The sequence below is a fragment of the Cicer arietinum genome, chromosome 7, assembly GCF_000331145.2.
Source record: "Cicer arietinum cultivar CDC Frontier isolate Library 1 chromosome 7, Cicar.CDCFrontier_v2.0, whole genome shotgun sequence".
Lineage (NCBI taxonomy): Eukaryota > Viridiplantae > Streptophyta > Magnoliopsida > Fabales > Fabaceae > Cicer > Cicer arietinum.
In genome coordinates this window covers 14413904-14427297 of record NC_021166.2, presented here as the reverse complement: position 1 = coordinate 14427297, position 13394 = coordinate 14413904, and the positions used below count along the sequence as shown (strand labels likewise).

The 13394-nt window shown below is 27.8% G+C and overlaps 1 protein-coding gene and 1 long non-coding RNA gene across 2 annotated transcripts; one reads left to right on the top strand and one right to left on the bottom strand.

The window, feature by feature from the left end:
* Window positions 1-602: 602 nt before the first annotated feature.
* On the bottom strand, window positions 603-4618 carry LOC101493575 (wall-associated receptor kinase-like 14). The gene is made up of 3 exons (XM_004509141.4): window positions 3868-4618; window positions 2167-2241; window positions 603-1947 (listed from the first exon to the last, which is right to left on the bottom strand). The coding sequence occupies exons 1-3, from the start codon at window positions 4616-4618 to the stop codon at window positions 698-700; spliced, it is 2076 nt and encodes a 691-aa protein (XP_004509198.1). The 3' UTR covers window positions 603-697.
* Window positions 4235-4748, top strand: LOC140918930 (uncharacterized). Its single transcript, XR_012161413.1, has 2 exons — window positions 4235-4374; window positions 4452-4748. It is a non-coding gene; the product is annotated as an uncharacterized lncRNA (long non-coding RNA).
* The last annotated feature ends 8646 nt before the right edge of the window (window positions 4749-13394 follow it).

The following is a 13394-nucleotide window of genomic DNA, read 5'->3' as shown; positions in this document are numbered from 1 at the left end:
TTTTGGTTCTTATGTTTTTGTTTGTCTTTTTTTTACATCATATCTAGTTAGCATTTTTGATTAAAACAAGTTCCTTACAATAGAAAGGAATAAACTTGGTTAGGGACTGAACCAGCATGGGTTCAACATTAATTATTTTCTCTTATACTAATCACCCTATTGTATTTTCCAAGTGATAAGTGACCTCAATACAATCCTGCATAATGCTATATCTAACTCAACTAATTTAATAACCGATTCAACATCACACTCCACATTCAAGTTCTTCAAACGTTGATCCTTTAGCCCATTGTAGGCATCACCTTAGTCCCAAAGCCTATGCAAGTAAGGGGAGACCTCTAGCTTTTTTGAAGTGTCTAAAAGTGGCAAGAAAGTGGGTTGAATTGTGGCTCCTTTTTGTTATTCACTTAACCCTATCAAACTCAATAAGGTTGATCAAAATGTTGATAAGTAAATACACCAAGAAACCTTCCTTCACTAATCAAATTATAAACAAGATAATTATAGGCTCAAGTGTTAGTTATTTCCAGCTTATTCTTCAAATAGTGGTTTTTCACAGTTTACTTCCTATACAATTCTAATACTATTCACACACCAAAATAGGTATAGCTTAATTATAACTGTAAAAGAGAAAAGAAATCTGTTAAATTCCTTAGTGATTCACAAGTGCATGTTTTCAACCAAGAATAAGTACATTTCACTGAACAACATTTCCCAACAAGCTGTTTGTTGAAGGTGAACTAGGTCTACTTGACCAATTACCATGCACAGATACAGGTGAACTATTCTTCACCTCCTCTATTGGTTCCAAAAATCTATTACTCTTTTGTGAAACAACCAAAATCTCACTCTTTGAGACTAAATTATCATTTCCAATACGAGGTGATGAACAGGCAGAACCAACCGATGAAGCATCCTCCATTGTCGTCCATCCACTACGTCTGATATGATCTAGCTCCTCGGCCGCTTCAATCATACTAGGCCTCGTTTCGCTATGAAAAGCGAGGCATCTAAATGCAAGTTCAGCTACCTTGTGAACAGAATAGAGTGTCCAAGCATCTCTATGTAGATCAAGGAAAGGATCTATGATGTCATCTGTATGACCCTTCCTAATCTTTTCAACAGCAAGTGCTGCTAAATTAATCTCACTTTGAGGTCTACTAAAATCAACTACTTTCATTGCTGTTATTATCTCTACCAAAACAACTCCAAAGCTGTATACATCACTTTTATCAGAAAGATGAAAGTTTTGATGGTATTGCGGATCAACATAACCTGGTGTCCCTTGTGGCGCTGTTGAGATATGTGATGTTTCTGTCATGCCAAGCCGTGAAAGTCCAAAATCTGCAACTTTTGATTGAAAGCTAAAGTCCAATAATATGTTACTAGATTTTATGTCTCTATGATAAATTGGAGGATTATTTGATGAATGGAGATATGCTATAGCATTAGCAGTTTCTGAGGCAATGGTGAGTCTTATTGTCCAAGGAAGTGTTCCACCTCTCTCTCTTTGTAAATGTTGAGATAATGTTCCGTTTGGCATATACTCGTAAACAAGTATATGCTCTCCTTTTTCTATGCAGCAACCTAAAAGGCGTACTAAATTCGGGTGACTAACCGAAGAAAGGAGCTTGATCTCATTCATTACTTGATCAACGCTGTTGGTGTCTCGATACTTGATCTTTTTTATAGCAACCAATTCATCATTGTGAAGGTTTCCTGCGTAAACCGTGCCATAAGCCCCGGTTCCTAGCCTATGTTTCTCAGAGAAAAAATTTGTGGCTTTCTCTATTTCTTTGTAGGGATAGAGAGGAACAATATGGTTTCCTGCAGCTTCTCTTAATAGACGCTTTACTGTCAATTGTTTTGTCAGCCATGTCGAACGACGCTTGGCGTAGTAGCATAGTAGAAATAGTGCAGCCGCTACGGAGGCTCCAATTGTGATCACTGCAAACAATCATCTAGCATTGGTCAAAATTCTATAAACACTACAAATATAGAGGTTTTTGGTTTCAACTCCTGTAAGTTTTTTGTCCCAACTAAGATTCGAACTCGAGATAACTGTTCTTGTATGAAATCCATTTATCAGGTAATCATCAAATAAGAAATCTATGAACTATGCTACACACAGGATCATGTATTAGAAGTAAAGTAGTGACATTCTACCTCCAAGAAGTACACCAATTCTGAGTGCTTTTCCACATCTTCCAGACCCTTGTGTTTTAGGACTGCAATGAGAAGCTGTTGAAAAAGCAACAGAAAAAAAAAATGGATTAGAAAAGTTGCAAATATTAGCACAAAAAAGCTTACTTCTCAACAAAGAAACCAAATAGTTAGTACACCAGTTACTTTATGACGCAGCTGATTCTTTTACATGGCTAGTATAATTTTAGTCTTGCCACCAAAAGGAAAATATTATCATCATTAAATTATTCATATTTGCAGCTGGGTTTGCTGTATCTAGTAATGTTTCTAGATGATTCTGTCAAAGCAAATTTTTAATTAATTTTTAGCTTTTCTAGAACTTGTATCACACTCAAATTCTATTGTCAGAAGAAAAACATAAAATGATAAGCAACATGTATCTGGTATTCAGGTTCATTTTTCTAATCCCTCACATGGTGAGTATATCTGTCACCAACCTTTGACTAATTAAAAAATGAAAAAGAAAAACTATTAGACCCAACATGTGCTTTACCTAATATTGATATATAAATAATCCAAAGAACATGTTGACTTTTGTCCAAAAAAACATGTTGACTTTTGAAGGATTATTTCTTCTGCAAGTTACCATTCTAATTTCAAAACATTAACATACCAAATTGAAACTGAAATTTAGGAAAGTTCAAATAATATATAGATGTTATAAAACTGAATTAAATAAAATCAAACATTATATTTAAGCGATAAATAGTGATCATTATCCGTTATAAAACTATAAGTTAGTTTATGTGTCTGCCAGTCATACCTTTATGCTAAATCTCTATAGCACACATGCCCCCAACAAACAAAATACCAATCTATATAGCACACATGCCCCCAACAAACAAAATATTATCATTACAGATGAACCTTAAAAAAGAATAAATCGAAAACTCAATCTTAAAATTTTGATTCTCACACTATTATTATAATATTCATTTCGTTTCACAGTAAATGTGGTTTAAAGTTTTTGTTTACATATTAATATAATAATTAAAAAAAAATATCATTTTACCAAACTACCAATTTTAACAATCGATAAATTTTTAACTATTATTAATACAAAATATAGTAGTATTTTAAAAGTTATATATACAATTAATCATTAAAAGATAGTGTATATAAAAAAAAAAAAATTAAAATTACATTATTTTAAAACAAATTTATTTTTATTAAAGTGACATTCTATATATACTAAGGGACTAATATGAGTTTTATTGTACTTGGTTGACTGCATTATAAAGCATCAAGCCACAAACCACAAGTCAAACATCAATTGGTCTCCCTTTCAACAATTACCATTCATTATAGCCGCCATGGTCATTATCACCATCATCATTGTAATCATGATTATTACTACTATGATTATTCCATAAACAAGGATCAAAGTGTAATTAAGCAACAACAATAATATTTTAATATTCTTCCTCGCACAATGTTTGTTACTGTTCACAACTTAACACACATTTTTAAAATACTAATAAATAAAATAATATTACTAAATTAATTTTTTTAAACATAGATCAATTCTTATTATCATAAATATAAAATACAAAATAATAATTTAAAATTAATAATATTAATTAAAACTATAAATGGTAAAAAAATAATTAATATTATATTGGAAAGCAAAAATAACAATGTGTAAAGGAAGAGTAGACTAACCTCTCTGGCAACCGGAGCCGTTGGAAAACCCATCTCCGACGAAACCTTCATGGCAACGACACCGGAAACCTTGTTTTTCTCCGGCAAGATGAACCACCGTGCGATTAGCATCTTGAGAACATCGAGGAGAACCTTGAAGCCACCACCCTAACTCAACAACCTCTAACTGAATCGGAACATCTTGAACTCTTTCGCGATCAACAACGGCAATAGCAGAGAACAAAAACTTGCATCCAATTCTATTCCAATCCTCAAGAGTAAGAACATCTTCACGCACTCTTCGACGCTGCAATTGTGTGAAGCAAGTGATGTTATCATTCCTCCTTCTTGAATCATCACAACCAGCTTCAACATCTATCTTTGTTCCAAAGAAAAGAGAAGTTGGAATAACACAACCACCAAGTTTTGAATTACAATTTTGTACGAGGAAACTGTTGTTCCATGTTGGAGCGAAATTTTTGCTGAAAAGTGGGGTTATGAAACTCGTGCTACGGTTGCATTTCGCTGGTAAATATATGAATATGCTATCGGAATTCACTTCTTGAACGGTTAATTCGCCGATTTTGACTTTTTTGTTGGTGCAGTTTAGTTTGACTTCACAATCATCGGAGAATCCGAATGGGAATTTCACGGTTTGGTCTCCGCATCTGCGGTGGCAGTTATTGTTGTTTTTAGATGTTGTTGCTGTTGAACAGAGTATGAAGATTGCTGTGAAGAGAATAATAGAGAGGTTTGTTTTGTGATGAGACATTTCCTGATGAAAAGATATTGAAATTTGAGGTTATAATTTGGAATTTTTAAGGAGGAATTGGAAAACTATGTGAATGTTTTTGTTGACTATAAAGACGAATTTGAGTTAGTGATTGATGTTGTTGGGGAAATATCTATCTCAATTAATGCTTAGACCTTAGAGATGAAATAATTAAAATTTGAATTAAGTTGAATTTAAAAAGTACTAGTAGTAATTATAAAAATATTTTAAGGCGTGGTTGTGACTTGTGAGATTATGAATATGCAGATTATAGGCTCAGGTTGCAACTAGTAACTAGTAAGAATGAAAAGTGAGTTGTGTATATAAATGCTGTTTGTTTGTTCACATGAAAACAAAAGAAATAGTAGAGGCATAGTGAGCGAGCAATTGAGGGATTTTTCTGAGAAGCTAGTTGTGTTGTTGGGACTAGTTGTCCTGCAACTGGAACATAAAGTACGCGTTCTTATGTTACATGTTGGGGTCGCATCAAAACTTTAGCCTCGTTGATTTTTCTGAGAAAAGTTATTTGCACGTCAAAAGTGATATCTGACACCTTATTTTCACTTGATTGAAAACCACCTTCGAGATATTTATATGAAGGGGTTAGATTCCGGTTCCTAGTGAATTCGGATTTTCGGATTTCGGATTTCGAATAGAATTATTTCCGGAGAGAATCTATGAGAAAAAGAAAGTTATATTTCGTGTATTTATAAATTTTTTTATGTTTATGAACACCTTATTTTTTTATTTTTTATTTTTAAAACAAAATGATAAATTTTTATGATGTTTAAATTCGAATTTAAAACAAAACTTTCAATTTTATAATATATTCGTTACCATGACTTTCCTATTTTAATATAGTTTATTATATACAGATTATTATTTATTATTATTTTCTTTCTCTCTTTTAATCACATTATCAATTATAAACAATGTATTTTTGTATAGTATTGAATACTATGTCAATTTTTCTATATTCAAATAATATTACTCTTTTTTTTAATATATAAATAAAAATTCTAACAAGTGATTGTATTTGAATGATTAATTAAAATTAAATTAATTGAGAATACTCAAATTTATACTTTGATTAAAATAGTTAGATTTTAATTATGATATAACTTTCTTTTAGAGAAAAAAAACTCTTAGTTAATGTTAATTTATGGAAGAAATTTGTGTCTTCTTTGTTTTTGTGATATGCATATTTTCATAAGTTTAAAAGTAGCTACTAAATTGTGAATTTAAAATTAAATTTGATTCATTTGAAATTAGCCGCAATAGTAATTTAATCTTGGTGATTGAAGATTCCATAAAGAATATTAATCTACTATTAACTATAAGAAAAGAAATTAGTCGCAATAATAATTCAACTTTTTTTTTTCCCACTAATATATAAAATAAATTTTCCACTCTTACCTACGGTGTGAAAAATACTAGACTATATTATTGAGAGGAAGCTTTAAAACTTTCAATGATTTTCATATCCCTTTTAGTGTTGTATAAATTGCAACATACACTTACTTAATGAAATCACATATATGTGTTAAGTGGAACCACTTATATAAGATTGTAACTTAATCTCTAATGCGTCCATATCAATAATCTTATCAATTAGAATTCTATTTGTGCAACATAGTGCTAACAATTAGAATTGTGGAGTTGCAATGTGATTAGTACACCTTTAACGTATGTATAGTGTTTTTGGTTCATAAAATTTGTTTCATCAAGTAACTATATGTTAAGTCTTATCAGGCTATAAGTCTTATCCATAGGCCAAGAGACTCTAGATTCAATGCATTGACACTCAACCTCTTAACCCAAAAATTGTTTTTTCAATTTATTTGTAATATATTAATAGCTTTGAAATATATTTATTTGTAATATATTAATAGCTTTGAAATTTATTATAATACTTAATTGCTTATTTAAGTAAAAAAGAGATTGTGTATTTATGTTTTTCAACGAATCATACACACACACGTAATTTTATATAAGAAAAAAGAAATAAATTACACTTAATTTTTTTTACTAAGAGTTACATTTATTCAATAATATTGTATCGGATAAATATTTTTCAAAATCAGTTGTTGAATTAAAAGTTAATATCATAAAAATTATATCTATAAATTTTGACATTAAACTATAATTGTTTGCAATGGTATCAAGATGTATCAAAATTAATGTTATATATATAACACCGTTGATGTTGATTAACAAATTTTGATGATATATGAAATGATTATACAATAATGACAAAACTTATGGATATAACTTTAAAAAATATTTATACAACACAATATTATCTAATGAGTGTAACTTTTTAGGTGTAATTTGATTTTTTGATATATATATATATATATATATATATATATATATATATATATATATGTGGTCAAAATTAATTAAATAGTGTAACAGTATCCAAATTATATACACTTTGAAAAATAAGTCCCTTTTAAGATGAGTCACTTAGATCAAAACATAGAAAAAAATTCAGTTCCCTTTTCTACGTTGCTTCTTTACGTTTTTCAATAATCCAATTTTCTTTTTGAACCATTGTGATTCCACTTCCCTCTATTATATATATATATATATATATATATTTAAATGAGATTTTTTTATACTAATAACTAATAATAATTTGTCACTTCAACAAATTATTAGATAACTGTGTGTGATTTAAAAACTATATAATATAATGTGATAAATGAAATGATTATGATTGAACAATATTATAATATTATTTTACACCATTAATGTAAAGTTGAGTACAATAAACTTCAATTAGGACAGGACATGGAGCCCCCGCCAAAATACTTCAATTAAAAATAAAAAATATTATGTTCTTTAAATTATACGAAAATATCATATTAATTATTTCATTTTTTTAATAAGTTAGTCTTTTATGTTTGTAAAGTTATAATATTAAATTATTTTTAGTTATAATTTCATTTCAATCATTTGTAGTTGGAGATTTTTAATATTTTATTATGAGTTTTGTTATTTATTATATAAAAAACAATATAATCAAATTTCATGTGATTTCATGATTTGAATTAAGAAAATTTCATGTTTAATTTCAAAAACTCTAATATGTATCTCACCATGAATTTTCTCTTGTTAATTTATTTTTCTAAAGAATTAATTGAGAGATTATGTTCTTAAGATTATTGCAATCAAAACCTCTTATCAATTATATAAGTTTATTGAAAAAATTAGAAGAAATTAAAGTTTTAATTTTATTGATTTAAAATTAAAATCATCTTAGCAAATATTTACAAACATAAAGAACGAATTTAATATAAAAAATTAAATAATTAATTTATTATAAAAAAATTAATCAATATTTTTTGTATAATTTAAAATAAACGTCATGTTGGTGATGGTGATGGTCAACCAATAATAAATTGATTATAGATGATGGATGGAGTGGGATATGTGCTATGTGAGGACAGCATCAAACCACCAATGTTTGTGCCTTAGTCTTACTTAGGTCACAATAATACTCTAATTTCCATATTACTAATAGTGAGTGTTGTTGGACGCAACTTGGAGGGAACCATGAGATCAATCTATCCCTACCCATTCCAACATTTCGCTAGACTATAAATGATACTCCGTCCGTTCTACGATGAGATATTCAATTGAATATTTCACATAATTTAATAAAAACAAATATATAAATGTAAGAGAATAGTATATTGTAAATAAAATGATCTTTCTTTTTCAGACAATATTTTTCATAAATAAATCAACTATTGGAGGAAGAAAGTACATCTCTAAGCCAATTCAATTTAGTGCAATAATAGTGAGTGTAGTGCAATTATAATGAGTGTGAGGGGGGAGGATGTTCACAAACCCAACACATATCATTATTCTTCTTATCAATTCCAACACATAACGTGAGTTACGTGACATTATGGAAAATCCAACATGTCAAGTGATAAAAAAGAAAATACTATAAAAAATAATAATTTATTTTTAAATATAAATACTATTTTAAAAATACCTTATAAATAGTTATTACTTTTTCTTAACATATCTATTTATTAAAACTACTAATTTATCTTAAAAAATAAAAACTCAAATCGAGTATATTAATCTATAAAAGGCATTTTAGAAATATTTATTCATAAATTGACACATTAATTATTTTTTAAGAGAATTGACACATTAAATTTACTATATATATTTCTTTTAATATACGTAAAAATGGCAATATTAACATAAGAAAATTAAGAGGGAAAGACTCATCATATTCATGAGAAAAAACATATAATCATTTGATAATTTCATCTATATTAAGAAAGAAAACTGTATAAATAAAGAGAAATAATATTATTTTTATTAAATTATTTTTCTTAAATATTAGTGTATTATCAATATCATAAATATACAATAAAATATATTATATTGAGAAATTTATGTAAATAATATTAATTAAATTGTATAATTGAAAAATTCACTCGTTTTAAGACAATTTTTTAATAAATAAATTACTTATTGTAAAACAGAAATAGAAATAGTAGAATTTTTAGTTCTCAATAAAATTATAAAAGTAAATCAAGAATTCGTCCTTTATTCTATTTTTTTTCTTCTAAAAAATCATTTTATTAGATAAATTACATTATCGATTTTTATAATTTACTTTTCTATTTAAATTCTTTATCTTTTTATAAGGTTGTCCTTTTTTTTTTTTTTTATATATATTTACTTATGTGTCAATTCATTCAACATGATTGTTCATGGTGTATTAATTTTGAATGTGTTATCCTAAAGGTTGATATAAACAATTTAGTTCAAAATTCAAAATTTCTATAATCAATTTTATGGTGCAATTCACCGTAGACTATTAGATCATCAGAGATAAATTTTTTATTTAAATTTAATAGTCTATAATAAACTGTCCCATAAAATTAACTATAGATCATTTATTTTGATTGATTCATGACATTAATTAAAAAAATAAAAGTTAGTTCTTAAATCTATTGATATCTCAAACTAATTTCTTCTTCAACAATCATTTCTTTCTTTTTCTTCTTCATTTATGGTCTTGCAGATACCTCATATTATTCGAGTGGTTCCAAATTTGATTTAAATTTGAACCCTATCTAGGATGTCTAATTAAATATTATCGAAAGTTAACTATGATTAAGTACATATTTCTTTTGTTCTTTATTGCCTTAATCTTACATTTATTACATTTGTTTATTACCCAACTTTTGAGAATACTCTTTCGCTTATTGTTTGCACTTCTTGACCAAACTAACGACCAGCATAGAAAATGTCTATAGCATGTTCAACAGAGGAAGGAACGAAATGGACAAATGCTTAAAGAAGAAATAAGTTAGGGATTTATATTTAAATTATTTAAGAAAATAAATTATTATTGTTAATCATTGCAAGAGACTAAGTTATCCTAAAAAACATTGTAGTACATATATTTGACCGTTGCACCGGATGAATTAATGCAAAAGTCAATACGAAATATATTTTTTTAAAGTGATGGATCAAATCAATTTTTTAGATTAATTTAATTTATAAATTCTGATATTATTAAATTAAATATTAAATCTCAAATTTGAATTTAAATTTAATAATTATATACGAACTTTTTTTTTATTATTTCATCTAAAAAAGAGATTGATCAAATCAATTGTATTTCTTTAGAGTCCAAATTAAGTCCAAATTTGTTTTCCCACGGATCACAATTATATTTCATTCAAACATTCAATATATAATTTTTTTTATAACATTTTAGAAAATTATAACAGATTTGGGGTAAATTACTATTATAAATTACTGTTTTTTCAGCTCCACCGCTCTCACTACTGAGGATGACAACTCATTTTCAGATTTATAATTTCTCAACTATAATTCCTCTGCCTCTAAGGTCTCATTTGGCAAAAGTAATATACGGCCGATACGATAATGGGTAACTGATAATTAAGTTGATAATGAATAATTAATAAATAAGTTGATTTAATTTGAAATATTTGATAAAATTAATCGTTGGAGTAGTTAAAAAAATAAAATAACATAAAAATATGTTTTTAATTAATACTTAAAAAAATTAAAATAATGAGGTAAAAATAAAAGAAAAAAATAAAACGATATAAACTATAGATTTAAAAGCTATTTTAATGGAAATAATAATAATAATAATAATAATAATAATAATAATAATAATAATAATAATAATAATAATAATAATAATAATAATAATAATAGTTAGTTAGTGTCAATTGAAAAAGTAAAGAAATCCACTTAGTTTATAAAGTGTATATATGACAATTAAGACCCAATTTGATGAAGTGAGAATGCATTTATTATTTGTGAAGTAATATGCAATCTAATAATATCTTCGATATAAATTTATTTTTTTGAAATTAAAAAACAACAAAATAGTATATAAAAAATGTTATAAATTTAAAAAGATGTTGTAAAATTCGTATATAAATTTATTTTAAAAGAGTTATTCTCAAAACACAAACTAGTCGACAAAAAAACGCTATAAATTTACAAAGAAAAGCTATAGAATTTGTCCAAAAAAAATATAATTATCGACGGAAGTCATGGCTACAAACTATAAACTTGTGTTTGTTCCTTAGAAGAAACCCGATCAGCACATTTTACTTATTCTCTAATGGAGAATCATAAGCTTTAAATCTTATAGAAAAACATTGGCTTGGCTTAAGCAATATAATCTTCAATCTGATGGCAAATATGTGTGTTGCGCGAGTTAGTAAGTAAAATTATTATGATTTTTTCTTCTGTAAATTCTCTCAATGAAAGATCATTATATTCTCAACGAAATATAATCCCATTTAAAATATAAATTCTCTTAACGAAAGAAATCTTATTCTCTCAACAAAAAATAATCATATTTAAAATATGTTGGATATTAAATATAAATATATTTTGATTTTTTATTTATTCATAAAATCTCTTTTATTTCTCACTTTAAATCTCAACAAAAGTACTCCTATTTAAAATAGGTTGACACTAAATATAAATATGTTTTGATTCTTTTTATTCATAAGATGTATTTATATTTTACAACCACGACGACGACAAATCGTCTGTAGATATCGATTTTTTTTAAAGAAAAAAGTGGCCACATTCGTACAAAATTATCCACTTTATGAAAGAAAACATCAATTTTAGGATTTCATGTAAGTCATACATCAAAGGGTTAAGTTAGAAAAAGTAAACCCATTCTCTTCAAATAGTACACAAGACTTTAGTGTCATATAAGGATAAGACCTTCCTTCATTTCCTTTTAGGAGTTAAGGGAAGCAAACAAACAAAATAGATTATGTTGTGAAAAGCGGAGATCAATGAGTAATTAAATTAAGACTGTTCTTGATTTTGTCTAGAAAAGCGCATAATGTTTAAAGCAGAAAACGGAGATTGATCAGTTCAATGTCAAGAACGTTATCTGTTTTTGACTGAAACGGAGAATGATCAGTTTTAAACAGAATTTAAAACTTGTAATGCTAAAATGAACACACACACTTGTTAACACAGTCCAGAGATTAACTCATACGTTTGAGGGATTGGATCCGACTTGAATTATCACTAGTCATGAGATGAAAATGTTTACAATGATAAACTTTTCTATGTTGTCATATTTTCTGCACTCAATAAATCTGCAGCTTGCTATCTATCTATCTTAATCTCTTTTTCTTTGTTTTGTAAGCCTTGCTTTTATATACAGTTAGTTTACAGTTTTGGAGTAATAAACTAACTACCTAAAGTAGTTACAAGTAGTTACAACTAACTAATTTAACTACCCAAAATAATTTGGCTTCTTAATTGAGTATCACTTTTAACAATTCTCCACCTTGGTACCAAATGAGAAGCTTAAACTTGTGATTCTTCAAATCAGATCCTCTTAGTCCTCGATATCAGTTTCTGTGATTGATATTAAGCAAATTCAAACAGTGTCTGAACTTGCTAAATGTGACAGATTTTGTAAACATGTTAGCTGGGTTGTCACTTGTGTGCACCTTTGCCACATTTATCTCACCCATTTCAATGACATCTCTGATGAAATGCAACATGATGTCTATATGCTTGGTTCTTTCATGATGCATTTGATTTTTACTCAAATGAATGACACTTTGGCTGTCATAATTTATACAAACCGACTCTTGTTTAACACCAAGTTCAGTGATCAATCATCTCAACCAAATTCCTTCTTTCACAACTTCGGCAAGAACAACATATTTTGCTTCTGTTGTTGATAATGTCACTATGTGTTGAAGATTAGCTTTCTAATTGACTGTGTTGTTAAACACTTTGAACAAATATCCTGTAAGAGATCTTCTTCTATCTAAATCTCCAGCAAAATCAGAGTCTACAAATCCTTGGAATGGTTTTGATGTTTATGAACTTTTGTTGTATTCCAAACACATGCTTTGAGTTCCCTTTAGGTACCTTAGAATCCATTTGACAGCTTGTCAATGACTCATCCTTGGGTTTCCTATAAACCTACTCGTGACACTTACAACATGAGTAATGTCTGGCCTTGAGCAAACCATAACATACATGATACTCCCTATGGCACATGCATATGGTATATTCTTCATGTCTTATGCTTCCAAATTTGTGTTTGGTGACATGACTGAAGAAAGCTTGAAATAAGCTGCTAGTGGAGAGCTCACTACCTTTGATTCACACATATTGAATCTATTTAGAACCTTTCCAATGTAGTTATCTTGGGAAATTATCAATTTTCCTTGCTATCTGATTATGATGATTTCCATTCCTA